The 14,994-nt window shown below is 50.9% G+C and overlaps 2 protein-coding genes across 23 annotated transcripts in view; one reads left to right on the plus strand and one right to left on the minus strand.

Moving 5' to 3' along the window:
• ITSN2 (intersectin 2) overlaps window positions 1-7,659 on the plus strand; it is a 157,499-nt gene extending 149,840 nt beyond the window's left edge. For 7 of the 9 annotated variants that reach the window (XM_005576435.4, XM_074012224.1, XM_005576433.4 and 4 more), the window contains 6 exons: window positions 551-766; window positions 1,353-1,474; window positions 2,245-2,327; window positions 5,229-5,312; window positions 6,106-6,279; window positions 6,747-7,659. In XM_005576435.4, the coding sequence (XP_005576492.3) occupies window positions 551-766; window positions 1,353-1,474; window positions 2,245-2,327; window positions 5,229-5,312; window positions 6,106-6,279; window positions 6,747-6,904 (837 nt within the window). In that variant the 3' untranslated portion in view covers window positions 6,905-7,659. Of the gene's footprint in view, window positions 1-550; window positions 767-1,352; window positions 1,475-2,127; window positions 2,328-4,248; window positions 4,281-5,228; window positions 5,313-6,105; window positions 6,280-6,746 lie in introns of those variants that run through there. The other 2 variants (XR_006691761.3, XM_045369695.2) reach the window with 2 other exon arrangements.
• The window catches only part of FAM228A (family with sequence similarity 228 member A), a 42,757-nt gene that overhangs the window by 11,034 nt on the left and 16,729 nt on the right, over window positions 1-14,994 (minus strand). For 6 of the 14 annotated variants that reach the window (XM_074012244.1, XM_074012242.1, XM_065527671.2 and 3 more), the window contains 2 exons: window positions 14,760-14,901; window positions 9,670-9,936 (listed from right to left, as the gene is read on the minus strand). In XM_074012244.1, coding sequence (XP_073868345.1) covers window positions 9,772-9,936; window positions 14,760-14,901 — 307 coding nt within the window. In that variant the 3' untranslated portion in view covers window positions 9,670-9,771. Of the gene's footprint in view, window positions 1-9,669; window positions 9,937-12,896; window positions 13,007-14,759; window positions 14,902-14,994 lie in introns of those variants that run through there. The other 8 variants (XR_012422628.1, XM_074012245.1, XM_074012248.1 and 5 more) reach the window with 3 other exon arrangements.

Genomic DNA, 14,994 nt, shown 5'->3' on the forward strand with positions numbered 1-14,994 from the left:
TTTGAGACGGAGTCTCATTCTGTCGCCCAGGCTGGAGTGCAGTGGCGAGATCATCTCGGCTCACTGCAAGCTCCGCTTCCTTGGGTTGGAGCGATTCTCCAGCCTCCATCTCCCGAGTAGCTGGGACTACAGGCATCTGCCACGACGCCCAGATAATTTTTGTATTTTTAGTTGAGCTGCGGTTTCACCATGTTGCCCAGGCTAGTCTTGAACTCCTGACCTCAATGGATCCTCCCGCCTCGGTCTCCCACAGTGCTGGGATTGCAGGCCTGAAGGGCATTCTCCTTTCTCCTAAGGAGAGAAGACTGGGATTTTTTGTTTTGAGTTATCAGAATCAGTGTTCTGTGGCTGGAAGTAATGATTTTCACTGGGCCAGTTTGAACTCTGAAGAGTAATGTATTTAAGGATCTTTCATGCAAGGTGCATGATTCTAGCCACACTCCCACCTAGAAAACTCCACTACAGTATCCTCAGGCCCAGGGCACTGGCCTCAGGGGTGCTGGATGGTTTGTGCCGGGATTTAAAAAGTGAAATTTTCTTTCTCTTTAAGCAACTTATTTTCAACTCTCTCACCAACTGCCTGGGGCCCCGGAAGCTCTTGCACAGTGGGAAATTATACAAGACCAAGAGCAACAAGGAACTGCACGGATTCCTCTTCAATGACTTCCTGCTTCTTACCTACATGGTCAAGCAGTTTGCTGTTTCCTCTGGCTCTGAGAAACTTTTCAGCTCGAAGTCCAATGCTCAATTCAAAATGTATAAAACGGTGAGTATCGCACGTCTGGAGGTAGCATCAGGGGCCTAATGAGGTGTCGCCTCTATCTTAAGGGCCTTCCTGGCGGACCCTGAGCTGACCTTATGGGACCCTCCTCACCTGGTTCCAGCTCGCTGGTGCTTCCTTTGCTGCTTCCCACACATTTGGGCCCCATGCGGCTGGGCTCTCCCCACCCGCCGCTGGCCATCAGCCAGACTCCAGCTGAGATTCTGGCTTCGCGTGACACCTGGGCTCACCGCCATCCGCGTTCAGCATTGGGTCTCTGTAAGTCGAGCCCCAGCACGGCACCAGCGTTGGTAGCAGAGAGAGCCTTTTGCACCAGCCGTCGTGGGTGCTCGGAGCTCCTGTCCCCAGTCCCAACACCTGACACACCTCGATGGTGACTTTTCCAGAAATGGAGGCTTCATTGTTCTTACAAATGGAGGTTTCATTTGTTCTGTGTAGAAGACCTTTGACACTAGACCCCTTTCTCCTTCTCATCAAGGCTCTTCAGAACAAACGGAACTCTCTCTGGTCATAGGCGGGTGGAGTGTTCTGACCCATCTCACAGCCTATGTTTTGGCCCTAATTCTTTCAGCCCATTTTCCTGAATGAAGTCTTGGTGAAACTGCCCACAGACCCTTCCAGCGATGAGCCTGTCTTCCACATTTCCCACATTGATCGGGTCTACACCCTCCGAACAGACAACATTAATGAGAGGTCAGTCCTGACCATGTGTGGCCTGCCTTGAACTCTGGGAGAAGGCCTGGACGTCTCCCTCTGCCATAAACCCATCTCCAGCCGTGCTCAAGCCCCACTAATTCTGTATCCTGAACCTCCCTTAACACGCCCCTCTGCTCCGGCCCCACGGTAGGCCTTTGTCACCGCAGCTGCCCCCTAACATGCTTCCCGGCTTCACTCCCCACACCACTCAGCAGACTTCCCAGATGGCAGATTGGCACCTCAGGCCCTGCTACAGTCCCTGCAGGGGCTGCCTGCAGGTAACAACCCACTGTGCTTTGCTGGTTTCCGAGGCCTCCTTGGGCCACAGGTCTTAGCCCCCGGCCCTCCACCTGCAGCTCTTCGACCCCCAGGCACCCTTGTGTGAGTCCCATCCCCGCTGTTCCCAGCTTCCTTCAGCCTGCAGCTCCAGCAGTGCCTTCGGGGCGCCCACCCGGGAGGTGCTGCTGCTCCTCTGTGTGCTAGAACCCCTCATGCCAAGTGTCATCCGTGGGGCCAATGCATTGTCTCCGGGTCCCAGCGCTTTGCGATTGCCTGGCATTTTGTGGTCAAGAAGGGGCATTAGCAGCTCTCAGCTGGATCCTCCATTAGCATAAGCATCTTTCGGTTGACTAATATCAGGTCTTTGATAGGAAACTTGTGAAAGCTGAGGTTAGCAAAAGACTGAAGAACACGTGCAGAGCTCTGGGGCTCCGGGCTGACCTGTGAGGGTGGGATGCCGCCAACGGCTGCCCCTGCTTCTCCTGCAGGACCGCCTGGGTGCAGAAGATCAAGGCGGCGTCTGAGCAATACATCGACACTGAGAAGAAGAAGCGCGAGAAAGCTTACCAAGGTATCGGGGTGCCTGGAGGGTGGGACGCAGCCCCCAGGTGCCCTAGGGATGCCGGCCACTGCTCCTGCAGTCAGGTTGATGAAATGGGGACAGGCCTGAAAGACCAGACCTGCTGCGGGATCAGACCAGAGAGCCCTCCCCTCTTGAAGCTGCCACTGCAAACCTCCCTGGGGCCCCTGCCCACACAGACACGGGCTGGCAGTGCCAGCTCCAGGACCTCCCTCTCTGCAGCGCCTCTATCCCTCCCCCTCCACTGCACCTTCTCCACTCCTTTCTCTCCATGACTCACCTCACCTCTGATTGGGCTGTGTTGCTCCATTACATGCCGCTCCTGTGGTCTGTCTCCCTGCAGCTCCTGAGCAGCCCCTGCTCCTCCAGGGCCTGCCATCCACCCTCTCCCTTTGCAGCCAGGGGGCCTAGACCCTAAGTCTGCCCTCTCCCCATCCTTCTGCCCCTGCCTCCTCCCCCTTCTCACCTCACCAGAATTCAGTCCACGTCCTGTCCCCACCAGTGACACCAGTGGCCTAGTTAGTGGCTCAGTTCACTTTCCCTGCCCCAGCTCCCTGCACTGATGGCAGTCACTGAGGCTCTGCCTTCCCTCTGGACCCCATGGCCGCCTTCCCAGCTCTTCCACCCTTGCCCAGGCCTCTCCCCCGCCTCTGTAGCTCTCTGCTCGGGGACCCCACCAACTCCCAGCTTCAGGGTCAGGCTGGCCACACTCCCCCAAGCCCGCGCCTCTGAACAGCGCCCTCCAGAGAGCCACCTGCCCCACTGCTCCCGCATCACACGACTTTTCCCAGGGGACCACCAGCCTCCCTCCAGCAGCAGCTCCTCCTCCTGGGACCCCCTGTGGAACGCAGTGTGGTCCCCAGCCACCCAGGCCCCTCCCTGGCACCTCACACCTGGTCAGCTGTGCTGCAGTCCCCCTCCCTCGCAACTTTCCCATCACGCTGCTTCCCTGTCCCCGTGTCACAGGCCCCCAATCTCCCACCCAGGCTGCAGCACAAGGCTCTCTTCCTCTCTGCCACCCATCCTCTTCATTTCTGGAGTATTCTTTTTTCCAGAGCTGCTCTTAGTGCACCTCTTCCTGCTGAAGTATCTTCCTTATTGCCTCCCAAATTAAGGACACATTTCTTATCCTGCACTCAGGGCCCATCCCCACTGTTACCTGCCACCCAGCCCCATCTCCAGCTCTTTGCTGTGCCCGGCCCATCCAGCTGCCTAGTTGAGCAGCCCATCGTTGCCCTGCCTGGCCTTCCTATGTGTGCTCACCCTCCAGCTGAAGTGCTCTGCCCCCACCTTAAATTCTTCCCATTCTTCGAGGCCCACGTCAAACACAGCCTCCTCCATGACACCTTCCCTCTTGCCCTAGCCAGCGTGACTTCTACCTGGAGCCCTACTGTCCTGAGGCTGTGATCATCCTCCGGCTCTCCTCCTCTGTTGTCTCTGCTTACGCCCCCTCAGTCCCTGCTTTTCTCACTTAATGGCCATAAGCTCCCTCAAGGCAACTCCCCCAGCATCGGGCCCGGAGTGTGACTTATGACGGTGGGGCTCCAGCTTTGTTGCATTGGTGGTGTCCTCTGTTCATGGCACAGATTACTCACCTGTTAAGTGGAGCCACAGTGGTCTTTGCAAAGCACCTGCCACCCTACCCCGCTCCACCGTGGCCCTCCAACCAGAACTCCCACATTCTTCTCCAGCCTCCACGTGAATGCCAGGCCCCAACCTCCCTGCTGCATCTCCAGCTGTGCCAGGCCGGCCTGTGGCCTCCACCCCACGGGGTGGGGAGGGTTGTGCTCTGAGCCAGCCGCACCTCCACCTTCCTCCCCACCCGGCCCCCCATGCAGCCTGTCCTCCTGCCCGGGCCTCCCGCCAGCTTCCTGGCTGCTATAGTTGCAGCTCTTTATGTTTTTTTATTCAGGTTTCCCCTATTTTGTTATATACTCCTAAAAGGTATGTTTAAAACAGCTTTTGCTAATTGAATGTTATTTTAATGGTACTTTAAAAGCTTGCTGTTGAAAAATCAATGATTATTTCATAACGCATATAATGATCTCTTAATTGGCCAAAGATGTCAATCCAGTTTTTCTGCCTGAGTTCTGCTTCCCATCAGCATCTGCATATGTTGCTGTGCCTCGTCCGTGTGTTCAGTCCTTCCCACATTTGTCGATTACTTTGTGCCAGGCTCTGTGCTAGGCTTAACTGGGCCTGGACTTTGGTATCTGATGTTTAAATTTTGACCCTGCCATTTAGCAGCTCTGAGTGGATCACACTACAGTCCTTTCTAAGCCTCAGTGTTTCTCATCAGTAAAATGGGGAGCTACCTTATCAGATAATTATGCAGTTTAAATAATATAACTTACATAAGTCTAGCACATGCCTAACACAAAGTAAGTATCCAATAAATGTTAGCTTCTATTAAGTGCTGCACAAATACCCTGTATTATTTTATTAATATTACTATTTGCTGGGCACTTGAGGGGTTAATACAAGGATGATCGAAACACTCCATGCTCTACCCTGGCTCCTGTCTGGCAGAGGATACAGACATTATACAGGATTTCAGACCCAGCAGGCTGTGGGCTGCTCATAAGCCAGGGATACTGGATGCAGAGGAGGGAAGGGATCTGGGAGGTAGATGTGGGATCAGACCTGCATCTTGAAGGATGAGTAGGATGCTGATGGGCAGAGAAAACAGGCAGGGCAGAAATAGCAAGCAGGGCCTTTCTAGCAGGCGACACAGCCTGGGGAAGGCACAGGGCAGCCAGACGCTGGGCTGTTGGGCCCAGGGCAGTGGCAGATGGGGACAGGGAGCCAGTAGTGTTATGGTTGGTTTGCAAGACAGTGAGGGTCTGCATCCTTGGAGAAGAGATGAACAAGACTTGTCTTCCTCTTTTGTAGCCCGCTCCCAAAAGACTTCAGGCATTGGGCGCCTGATGGTGCATGTCATTGAAGCTACAGAATTAAAAGCCTGCAAACCAAATGGTAAATCCTGCTTTCATTCCTTCAACAGACATGGTAACTGCCCTGCCCCAGTTTTTGCTGATGACTTTTTGAGACGGAGTCTCGGTCATCCAGGCTGGAGTGCAGTGGCCCAATCTCAGCTCACTGCAACCTCTGCCTCCGGGGTTCAAGTGATTCTCAAGGCTTAGCCTCCCGAGTAGCTGGGATTACAGGTGCGCACCACCATGCCTGGCAAATTTTTGTACTTTTAGTAGAGACGGGGTTTCACCATACTGGCCAGGCTGGTCTCGAACTCCTGACCTCAAATGATCCAACCACCTCGGCCTCCCAAAGTGCTGGGATTACAGCAGTTTGTCATTGACAAAGTGCCACTGCGCCCGGCCACTGATGACTCTTCTGAACACTGAATAAAGGAATGCTTTCTAATAGTGTGTCCAGTGCCACTAAAATGCACATATTGGACCAATATTCTCATCACTGTTTTCCCAGTAAGTGCCAGTGCCCGCCTTCCCTAGTGTGTGTGCCAGGGAAGCATGCAGCAGGTTGCAGTGACACTCGCCCAGGCTTGCTCCGTGGGGAGCGGTCCTGGTGGTGGAGCTCTCAGCCACGCCCGGGTTAATGCTGCTGTCAGCACTGGGAACTTAGAGACCCTGTTACTAGACCACAGGGATACAGTGCCCCAGGCAGTGGCTTCTGCTGCCATGGTCTCGAGTGACCCGTTATCTGGGATCCTGCTTCTGCTCAGGGAGGGCACTGTCAGTCACTTCGTTTTACCTGCATGCACCACATGTGTCTGTGGTTTGTTTTTGTTCAGGGAAGAGCAACCCATACTGTGAAATCAGCATGGGCTCCCAGAGCTACACCACCAGGACCATCCAGGACACACTCAATCCCAAGTGGAATTTTAACTGCCAGTTCTTCATTAAGGATCTGTACCAAGATGTGCTGTGTCTCACCCTGTTTGACAGAGACCAGTTTTCACCAGATGGTAAGTGTCGCTCAGCCAGGGGATCTAAAGGCTTTCCAGTTTCCTAGATCCTGGAGTCCTGATCCAGGGGCCTCAGCTGTGTGCAGACCCCTTGCCACTTCAGGGAAGTGACACAGGCCTGTGTCATCTCGCTTTGGCAGGAGGTGGGTGGCCTTCCTCAGGGGAGGGGGTGGCCTCAGATAGTTTCAGGCCTTTGACCCGTCACTCCCTACACACATGATGCGAACACCACTCCTGGAGCATTCTCAGAATGGAGATTTGAATTCCACATGGCAACTTCTCACACATAAACCTGCCACCATTCCCCACACACCCATTCACGATATTCAACAGCCATGTACCAGAAGAAGTTCCTTGTTTCAGATGTGAAGGTTTTATGAATCCTACTTCAGACACTCTTCCGGATGTAGCTCTTTAATGATTTTATAAAGAAGAAAGACTCTGACTCTCCTCTGTTTATTCACCAGATTTCCTGGGTCGTACTGAAATTCCAGTGGCCAAAATTCGAACAGAACAGGAAAGCAAAGGCCCTGTGACCCGCCGACTGCTGCTGCACGAGGTCCCCACCGGGGAGGTCTGGGTCCGCTTTGACTTGCAGCTTTTTGAGCAAAAAACTCTCCTGTAGGGGTTCTAAAGGACAGCACCAGTGGGACAGCCCACAAGGCTGGGGCTGGAGAACGAGAGACTGCGCTCTCTTAGGGCTGAGGGAGCACCATGCAGCTTCACCCCTCACAAAGCCACGCACGCTGGGGGCTCTGTTTTCCTGCACACTAAATAGCTAGCAATCTATGCAAACACCTTTCCTAAAAAGAAACCAAACCCCATAGTACAGTGCCTTGTCCTAGTGTTCACATGTTCAGCTGTGTTTCGATGCCAAGGTTTCCATTTTCAGGGCTATAAAAAGTATTACATGGAAATGAGGCATCAGACCACCAGACGTTACCGCTCTGTTGAATGTGTCCACCGTGGAGTGGTTTGGTGACACTGTAACCATTCCACGCCAGTGACCTCTGCTGGGTCACAGCCACTCAGGAGGAGAAGGGTCAGGATGAGAGGCTGCAGCCTCGACGCTTGCGTGGCCTGATACTGAAATAGCATCTACTCGTGCACTGAATAAAAACAGAAACTTGATCATTTTTTTCCTGATTAGATTTTATCACTCTCTGCTAAGACAATATAGTCTGGAGTATAAGTGGGAAAGCTTGATTTAAATACTGTGAACTCTAATAATGTGGAAAATATTTTTCAACTTTAATTTTCTGAAGTATAAATTATTTATGTAAATTCATTGTTTTTGCATTTCATAGGACATGCATCTTTAAGCTTTATCATTGCCAATATGTACAGAAAGAGAATAAAGACATATGTTTATGGATGGAACTTCTGTCAAAGTCTGACTGATTTACTTTCTATATGAAAGCTTCTTTTTTTCTTTTTAATTTTCTCAGCCAGATGAAAGGCTCTTAAAAGGTACCTTCAGAAGCTGCCTATAATGAAACCAAGTTTCCTTCCTGGTACGTGGGAAAAACCAAGGACAGAGTGAGGATGAGGTCAGGAGACCCAGCGCCTCACCTTGACTCTGCCACTAATTTGCTCTGTGACTTTGGTGCATCTACCTTATGCTTCGGGTGCTGGGTTTCTTTAATGGGTGAAATGGATGATCTCGGTGGGAGCCACTGACCCTCTGTGTCCTTCAGCTTGCCTCATCAAGTGATAACACCTCAGGGTAACTTACAGTAAAGAAATGCACAAAGGTCTTAGACACTAAACCCCGATTAATGAGTAAAAACTGGGAAAAGATCTGTCCTTTTGTTGTTGTTTGGAGCAGAGTCTTACTCTGTCACCCAGGCTGGAGTGCAGTGGTGCAATCTCGGCTCACTGCAACCTCTGCCTCCTGGGTTCAAGCGATTCTCCTGCCTCAGCCTCCCAAGTAGCTAGGACTACAGGCGCCCGCCACCATACCCAGCTAATTTTTGTATTTTTAGTAGAGATGGGGTTTCACCATGTTGGCCAGGCTGGTCTCAAACTCCTGACCTCAAGTGATCTGCCTGCCTGAGCCTCCCAAAGTGCTGGGATTACAGGCATGAGCCACTGTGCCCGGCCAGGTATGTCTTTTTGAAGGACTAATTTGGATTGCTAGGGCCCTGATTTCTAAGGGAGCAGGTCTCCAGGCAGCTGGAGGAACCAGGAAGGATTCAAATGTGCCAAAGGCTTGGGCCTCCACCGTAGCCCCTGCTTCTGTTTAAACATAATCGCTGGACAAAGGACTGGGAAACAGAACCGGCACATTCAGATTTAAAAATCCATCACTCACTCACTCAGCTATAGATCCTGGGCACTGACTGGTTAAAATATAGACATAAAAAAGGTAAGAGATGTCACTGGATATATGAAACCAAAACAACTGAACATATTGCTTTTGCTTATGGGAAAGTCTGGCTAGTCAGGCCCAGTCTCATGGAACAGAGTGAACTGCTGGCTGTCACTAGGGTTGGGGCTTGTTGGTCACAAGGCCAGCCTGGCTGATGTCAGCAGCAAGGCTGCCCCTGATGACTCAAAACCAGCTCTAGGCTTACTTGGAACGAGAGCTACAGAACCATCCTGTGTTCCAGGGCTGCAGGGACTGTAATCCTCACTGCAGCGAGTGCCATTTCTCTACTGCTAGATATGAGAGGACTCTTTGGTCAGATTTAGGGCAGAGGAGCCTCAGGACCAGAGTCAGACAACCTCTATGAAACCACAGACCACATGGGCGTCGGCACACCCGGCCACTCCAGCTGTCCCCTTATGCCTAGGAGTACACACCTGCCCCTTGAGAAATCAAATGTAGGCCTGACTTTTGGGAGGATATGGGATGTGCCTGACTCTCCATACCCCGAGTCTCCATACCCCCCGAGTCTCTGTACCCCCGAGTCTCCGTACCCCAAGTTTCCATACCCCCTGACTCTCCATACCCCAAGACTCTGTACCCCCGAGTCTCTGTACTGCCTGAGTCCATATACCTCTACCCCAGCAGGACCTGGCATATGTGCCTCATGCGCCCAGACGTCTCCCCTCTGCTGAGGACCCCCCCTCAGCAGCTCCCTCCAGTGCTCTTCAGGAGCAGGTGCTGTGGCAGGGGAGGGGCACTCCACTCTCTTAAAGGCAACCCATATTCTGAGCAATCTGATGATCAAGTCTGAGTGCACGTGAGGGGAGGATAAACATGCTATGTGGCACCTGAGGGACTGGCCTGAGAACACTGCCACCTCTGAGCAGCTCACCAAGCCTCAGAGCATTGTGTGTTGGGAGAGGATAATAGTGTCTTACTGCGAAAACTTTTCAGTGAACAAAGTACCTCACAGGGCTCCTGGTTCACAACAGGAGCTCAATAAACAAGAACTACTGTGATTTGGGTATTTCTTGCAATTTATTTCCACTTCTGGAAAAAGAAAGTATGTTTAGAGTATTTTAACTGTTGTACAGACACTGCCAAGTCAAGTCCACCAAACTTCAGTACCAAGGGTGGCCCTGCCTGGCCGCCTTCTGCAGGGAAGCCAGGTGCTGCCCCAGGACCTCAGCTGTCATCACTCTTCTTCCTACAGGCTGAGGACTCCTGTGCTGTTGGCTGTCCCCAGCAGCCCAGGAGCGGGGTCTCTGCTGTCTGGTTCCTAAAACCTAGCAACAGAAGAGAAGGGCTAAGTGTGGTGCAGGGATGTGGGGCTTACAGGTGCAGGGAGGACCCCGCTGACTGCCCCACACTCAGCCCTCCTGCTGGAGCTGAGACCCCCCATTTCAGGCAGGTTTCCAGCCAGCCCTCTTGCTTTACCTCTCTCTCTCTCACAAACTCTGGTTCCCACAACTCTCAGACAAGGCTGTCTGTATCTTTGAACTCCACAAAGAACTAATCTTTTTGTGGCATGTACAGCAGGGATGACCAGATGTCCACAAAATGCTCTCCTGCCATTGTGGGCAGACCAGCCATGGAATACTTTTCCCTGTGCCCCTGCACCCTACAGTTAGGGACAGACATGGGACTGGGTCCTAGCCCAGGGAACATCAGAGGAAGTGACACGCCGCCTCCAGCCCAGACCACATACACCTGACTCCCAGGAAGAACTCCTCCACGATCTCTTCCCCTTTCAGGCTGACAGGAATGAGTTCCTGGGGCAACCTCGGAAGCCAGGTGCTGAAGATGACACAGGCCCAAGAGACAGGGCCCCAAAAGACCGCACGAAGGAGGGACAGCCTGCTGACCCACTGGGACGTGCTGGGACATATGCAAAACTTAACTGCTACTGCATTTAAACCTCAGTCCACTTGGGTCTACTAGTGTAGTCCACCCAACCATTAAGGGTAGAACTGACCACAGTCACATAAGATCTGATATAAACAAGTGGGACTATATCAAACTAAAAAGCTTCTGCACAGCAAAGGAAACAAAACAAAAAGGCAACCTACAGAAAGGGAGAAAATATTTCCAAACCATATATCAAATAAGGGGTTAATATCCAAAATACATAAGGAACTCATTCACCTCAATAGGAAAAAAGCGAATAACCCAATTTAAAAATGGGGACAGAGCCTCAACAGAGATTTTTCCAAAGCCTCCCTCCCGCCCCCCAAAAAATGTACAAATGGTCAACCGGTATATAAAAAGGTGCTCAATGTCCAATGTCACTAATCATCAAGGAAATGCAAATCAAAACCACAATGAGATGTCCCCTCACACCTGTTAGGCTGATTAGGAAAAAGTCGAAAGATCACAAGTGTTCGCTTGTGTGGGACTGTTAGATAAGAGTTCTAACTTTCTTTTCAAAGAATATGTCAGTATGTTCAACTCTTTGGCTTCTACTTTTAAACTTCCTTGTAAAGCAACCTTTTTCGATTACCTGCTCCACCCTGACTCATTCTCATCACCTGCTCCACCCTAACTCATTCCAATTATCTGCTACTTGCTCTGCCCTGACTCCTGCCAAAGCACTCACCCCGTCATTCTCTTTAAATTCGCCAATCGGAATTAGTTTAGCCTGTGCGGTCTAACCCTAGCCAATAGGGGACCGACACAGCAGCAGGGGCCATGTGCGTCAGGGATAAGAACCCCCTCTCCTCCCTTGTCCAAGTGTGCGCTCACCATTGTTCCATCTGTAAGGGCGCACCCTTCTATCCAGAAGTACCTTGCGTTGGGGCCGGCCACGGTGGTTCATGCCTGTAATCTCAGCACTTTGGGAGGCCAAGGCGGGCAGATCACAAGGTCAGGAAATTGAGACCATCCTGGCTAACACGGTGAAACCCCATCTCTACTAAAAATTAGCCAGGTGTGGTGGCGGGCGCCTGTAGTCCCAGCTACTTGGGAGGCTGAGGCAGGAGAATGGTGTGAACCTGGGAGGCGGAGCTTGCAGTGAGCCGAGATCAAGCCACTGCACTCTAGCCTGGGTGACAGAGCAAGACTCCATCTCAAAAAAAAAAAAAAAAAGTACAATGGGGACAGTAAATTTAGATAGCCATTACCAATTTTAGTTGGTCAACAACAATAACTAGAAGTACCTTGCCTTGCTGAGAATTAAAAAGAAAATCTTATATTCGAGTGCTATTTCTTTTGTGGCACCGAAACTTTACATATAACAGGACCCTTGTACACTGTTGGTGGAATGTAGATTACTACAGCCATTACGGAAAACAGCATGGAGGTTTCCAAAAACACTAAAAACAGAATGACCATACAATTCAGCAATCCCACTTCTGGGTGTATATACATATATTCAAAGGAAATAAAATCACTATCTTGAAGGGATATCCACACTCCCGTGTTCATTGCAGCATTATTCACAATAGCCAAGAAATGGGAACAACCTAAGTGTCCACTGACACGAACTGGTAAAGAAAATGCATATGGTACACATACCACGGACCATTAACCCGCCTGAGAAGAGAAGGAAGTCCTGTCATTTGCAACAACATAGGTGAACGTGGAGGATGCTATGCTAAGTGAAAGAAGCCAGGCACAGAAAGACAAATACTGCCTGATCTCATATTGTCAGAGGTGTGTGAACCAGGACAACTCCATCTTACATAGGAGCTGGGTAAAATAAGGCTGAAGCCTACTGGGCTGCATTCCCAAACGGTGAGGCATTCTAAGTCACAGGATGAGATAGGAGGTGAGCACAAAATACAGTTCATAAAGACCTTGCTGATAAAACAGGCTAATAAAAAGCAGCCAGCCAAAACCCACCAAAACCAAGACGGCGACAACAGTGACCTCCGGTCGTCCTCACTGCTACACTCCCACCAGCGCCGTGACAGTTTATAGACGCCATTGCAAGGTCAGAAAGTTACCCTATATGGTCTAAAAGGGGAGGCATGAATCATCCACTCCTTATTTAGCATACCATCAAGAAATAACCATAAAAATGGGCAACCAGCAGCCTTCGGGGCTGCTGTCTATGGAGTAGTCATTCTTTTCTTCCTTTACTTTCTCAATAAACTTACTTTCACTTTGCACTGTGGACTGGTCCTGAATTCTTTCTTGCTTGGGATCCAAGAAACCTCTCTTGGGGTCTGGATCAGGACCCCCTTCCTGTAATAATATGTGGTATCTAAAGACGTCGAACCCAACCAAACAGTAGAAGGGTGGTTACCAGAGTCAGGGCGTGGGTGCAGTGAGGTGACAGGTGTTGGTACAAACTTTCCATGGTAAGCATTGAGGCAGGAGAACAGAATCTGGAGAACAGAGTCTGGAGAACAGGGTCTGGAGACAGGGACAACAGCAAGGTCTGAGAAAACAGCAAGGTCTGGGCACAGGAAACCCAAGGCCAATTGGAGCTGCCTCCCCAAAGCTGGATCAAAAGGAAAACACCTGGGTCTGGGGGCAGGGAACCTGAGGCCAATTAACACACACTTCTGACAGCGGAACCAAAAGGAAAACCCCCTGTCCCCAAGCCGAGCAGCAAAGGATCAAAGCCTACTCTCCCTACAACATCTCAGATAGAAAGGGAGAGTGCCCTGGATTAGCCGCAGGCAATGCAGGGACCACTCCTTCATCTGCATAGGGCGCCAATTCACCTCAGCCTTTAATTAGCCAAGGACCAAATCCTTCATCCAGATACGGGGTAGCAGATAAGAACCTCAAACAGGGAACTTAACACCCTTGAGCCCTTGCTGGGCCCGCTCCCACCCTGCAGAGTGCTTTCTCTCTTGAATAAATCCCTGCTTTCGCTGCTTCGCTCCCCGTGTTTCATTCCTCTGCTACTCTGTGTTTTGGTCAATTCTTTGTTCAAAATGCCAAGGACCTGGACAACTCATAGTAAAGACCCTCCACAAGTAACAGTAGGTTCTAGAGGCCTAATGGACAACACGGACACTACAGTTACTAATAACATATACTTGCAATTGGCTCAGAGAGGAGATCGTGAGTATTCTCACCACACACACACACACGAAAACAGTCAATGTGAGCTGGTGGGTATGTCAACAAGCTTGACTGTGGCGAACATTTCACAATGAATACTTATAGCAAATCATCACGTTGTACATCTTGAATATTTGAAAAATATACGGAATGAGGAGCCCCCTGTGCTCTCAGATATAATTATGCTCAGAGGAAACTGCTGAAGAGTCACAGGTAACTTACCACAGATGGAGAATCCCTTACTCCCTGGAGAGAGCGGGGACAGCAATGAGACTGAGCAGGAGCTGGGTCACAAAATAGCTATCCAGGCTCACAGGCTGGAGAGAAGTAGCAGTCCCCCATCCTGTGTGTGTGGTGGTGAGGGGTGGGAGTGATGCTGTCGGGTCCTGAGCCGAGGCCCCTAGGCCTTCCCTGGGAGGGTCCTGCGCCTCAGGCCTCAGGGTACGCGGCGTGGCAGAGAGATTGGAAGGGGAAATAGACCAGGAGCTGAAAACCGTGTCAAATGAACCAGGAGCTCCAGATAAGAAATCTGTACTCAGAAAATTCTTACATATAAAAATACCTTTTAAATATTAAAAAATTTCATCTTGCCCTCATTTTTTGGTATAAATTTCATTTCAAAAACTTCCCACCTGTTGTGTGTGGACTAAGGAGAACACGATTTTTGGTGCAGTTTGGATGGAGTAAGTGGAAAATGGCGGGAAAGTGGCAGAAAGGCAAAGGCCCAGGCAAAGGCGCTGAAGAAATCTCAGGGGGAAAAGCCCCTGTGGCCAGGTTGGCCCTCACCTTGGAAGGACAGGATCTGTCTCCAGGAAGTGGGGTCCAGGTCCCACATTTACCACCTGTCTGAGTTTCTTCATACAAGGCTTCCCCGCCTGAGGGGCCCAGTCAGAGCTGCAGTGCTGAGCCTGAGGCCACCTGCCATTTCTCCCTCCTCCTCTTCATGCCCTTCTTCTTGGGCCATGCCTCCTCCACCCTTGGGTGCTTGTCTGACAGGGAGGGCTGTGGCGGTAGCTCATCCTGGAACCAGTATGTGCTGCTTGTGGGGGCTGCAAAGCCCTGCATGCCAGCCCCGCCCCAGGCCTCTGCTTACCAGATCCTTCCTTTCACCCACTTTGTTCTTCTGACTGAGTTTTGAGGAAAGGAATTGCCTTTCAAACGCAGCCTGACTTAGGTCAGTGGTCTTTTTCTCTTTTCTTTTCTGTTTCTTGTCTGCACAGATGAGCTTTTCAGGACTGTGAAGAAAAGCAGAAAAAAATTGTCTCGATTCAGCACAGACGGAATTGTACCATCAAATAGTTTCTGAAGATTAATGTATTGAACTCAAT

Source organism: Macaca fascicularis, chromosome 13 (assembly GCF_037993035.2).
Source record: "Macaca fascicularis isolate 582-1 chromosome 13, T2T-MFA8v1.1".
Lineage (NCBI taxonomy): Eukaryota > Metazoa > Chordata > Mammalia > Primates > Cercopithecidae > Macaca > Macaca fascicularis.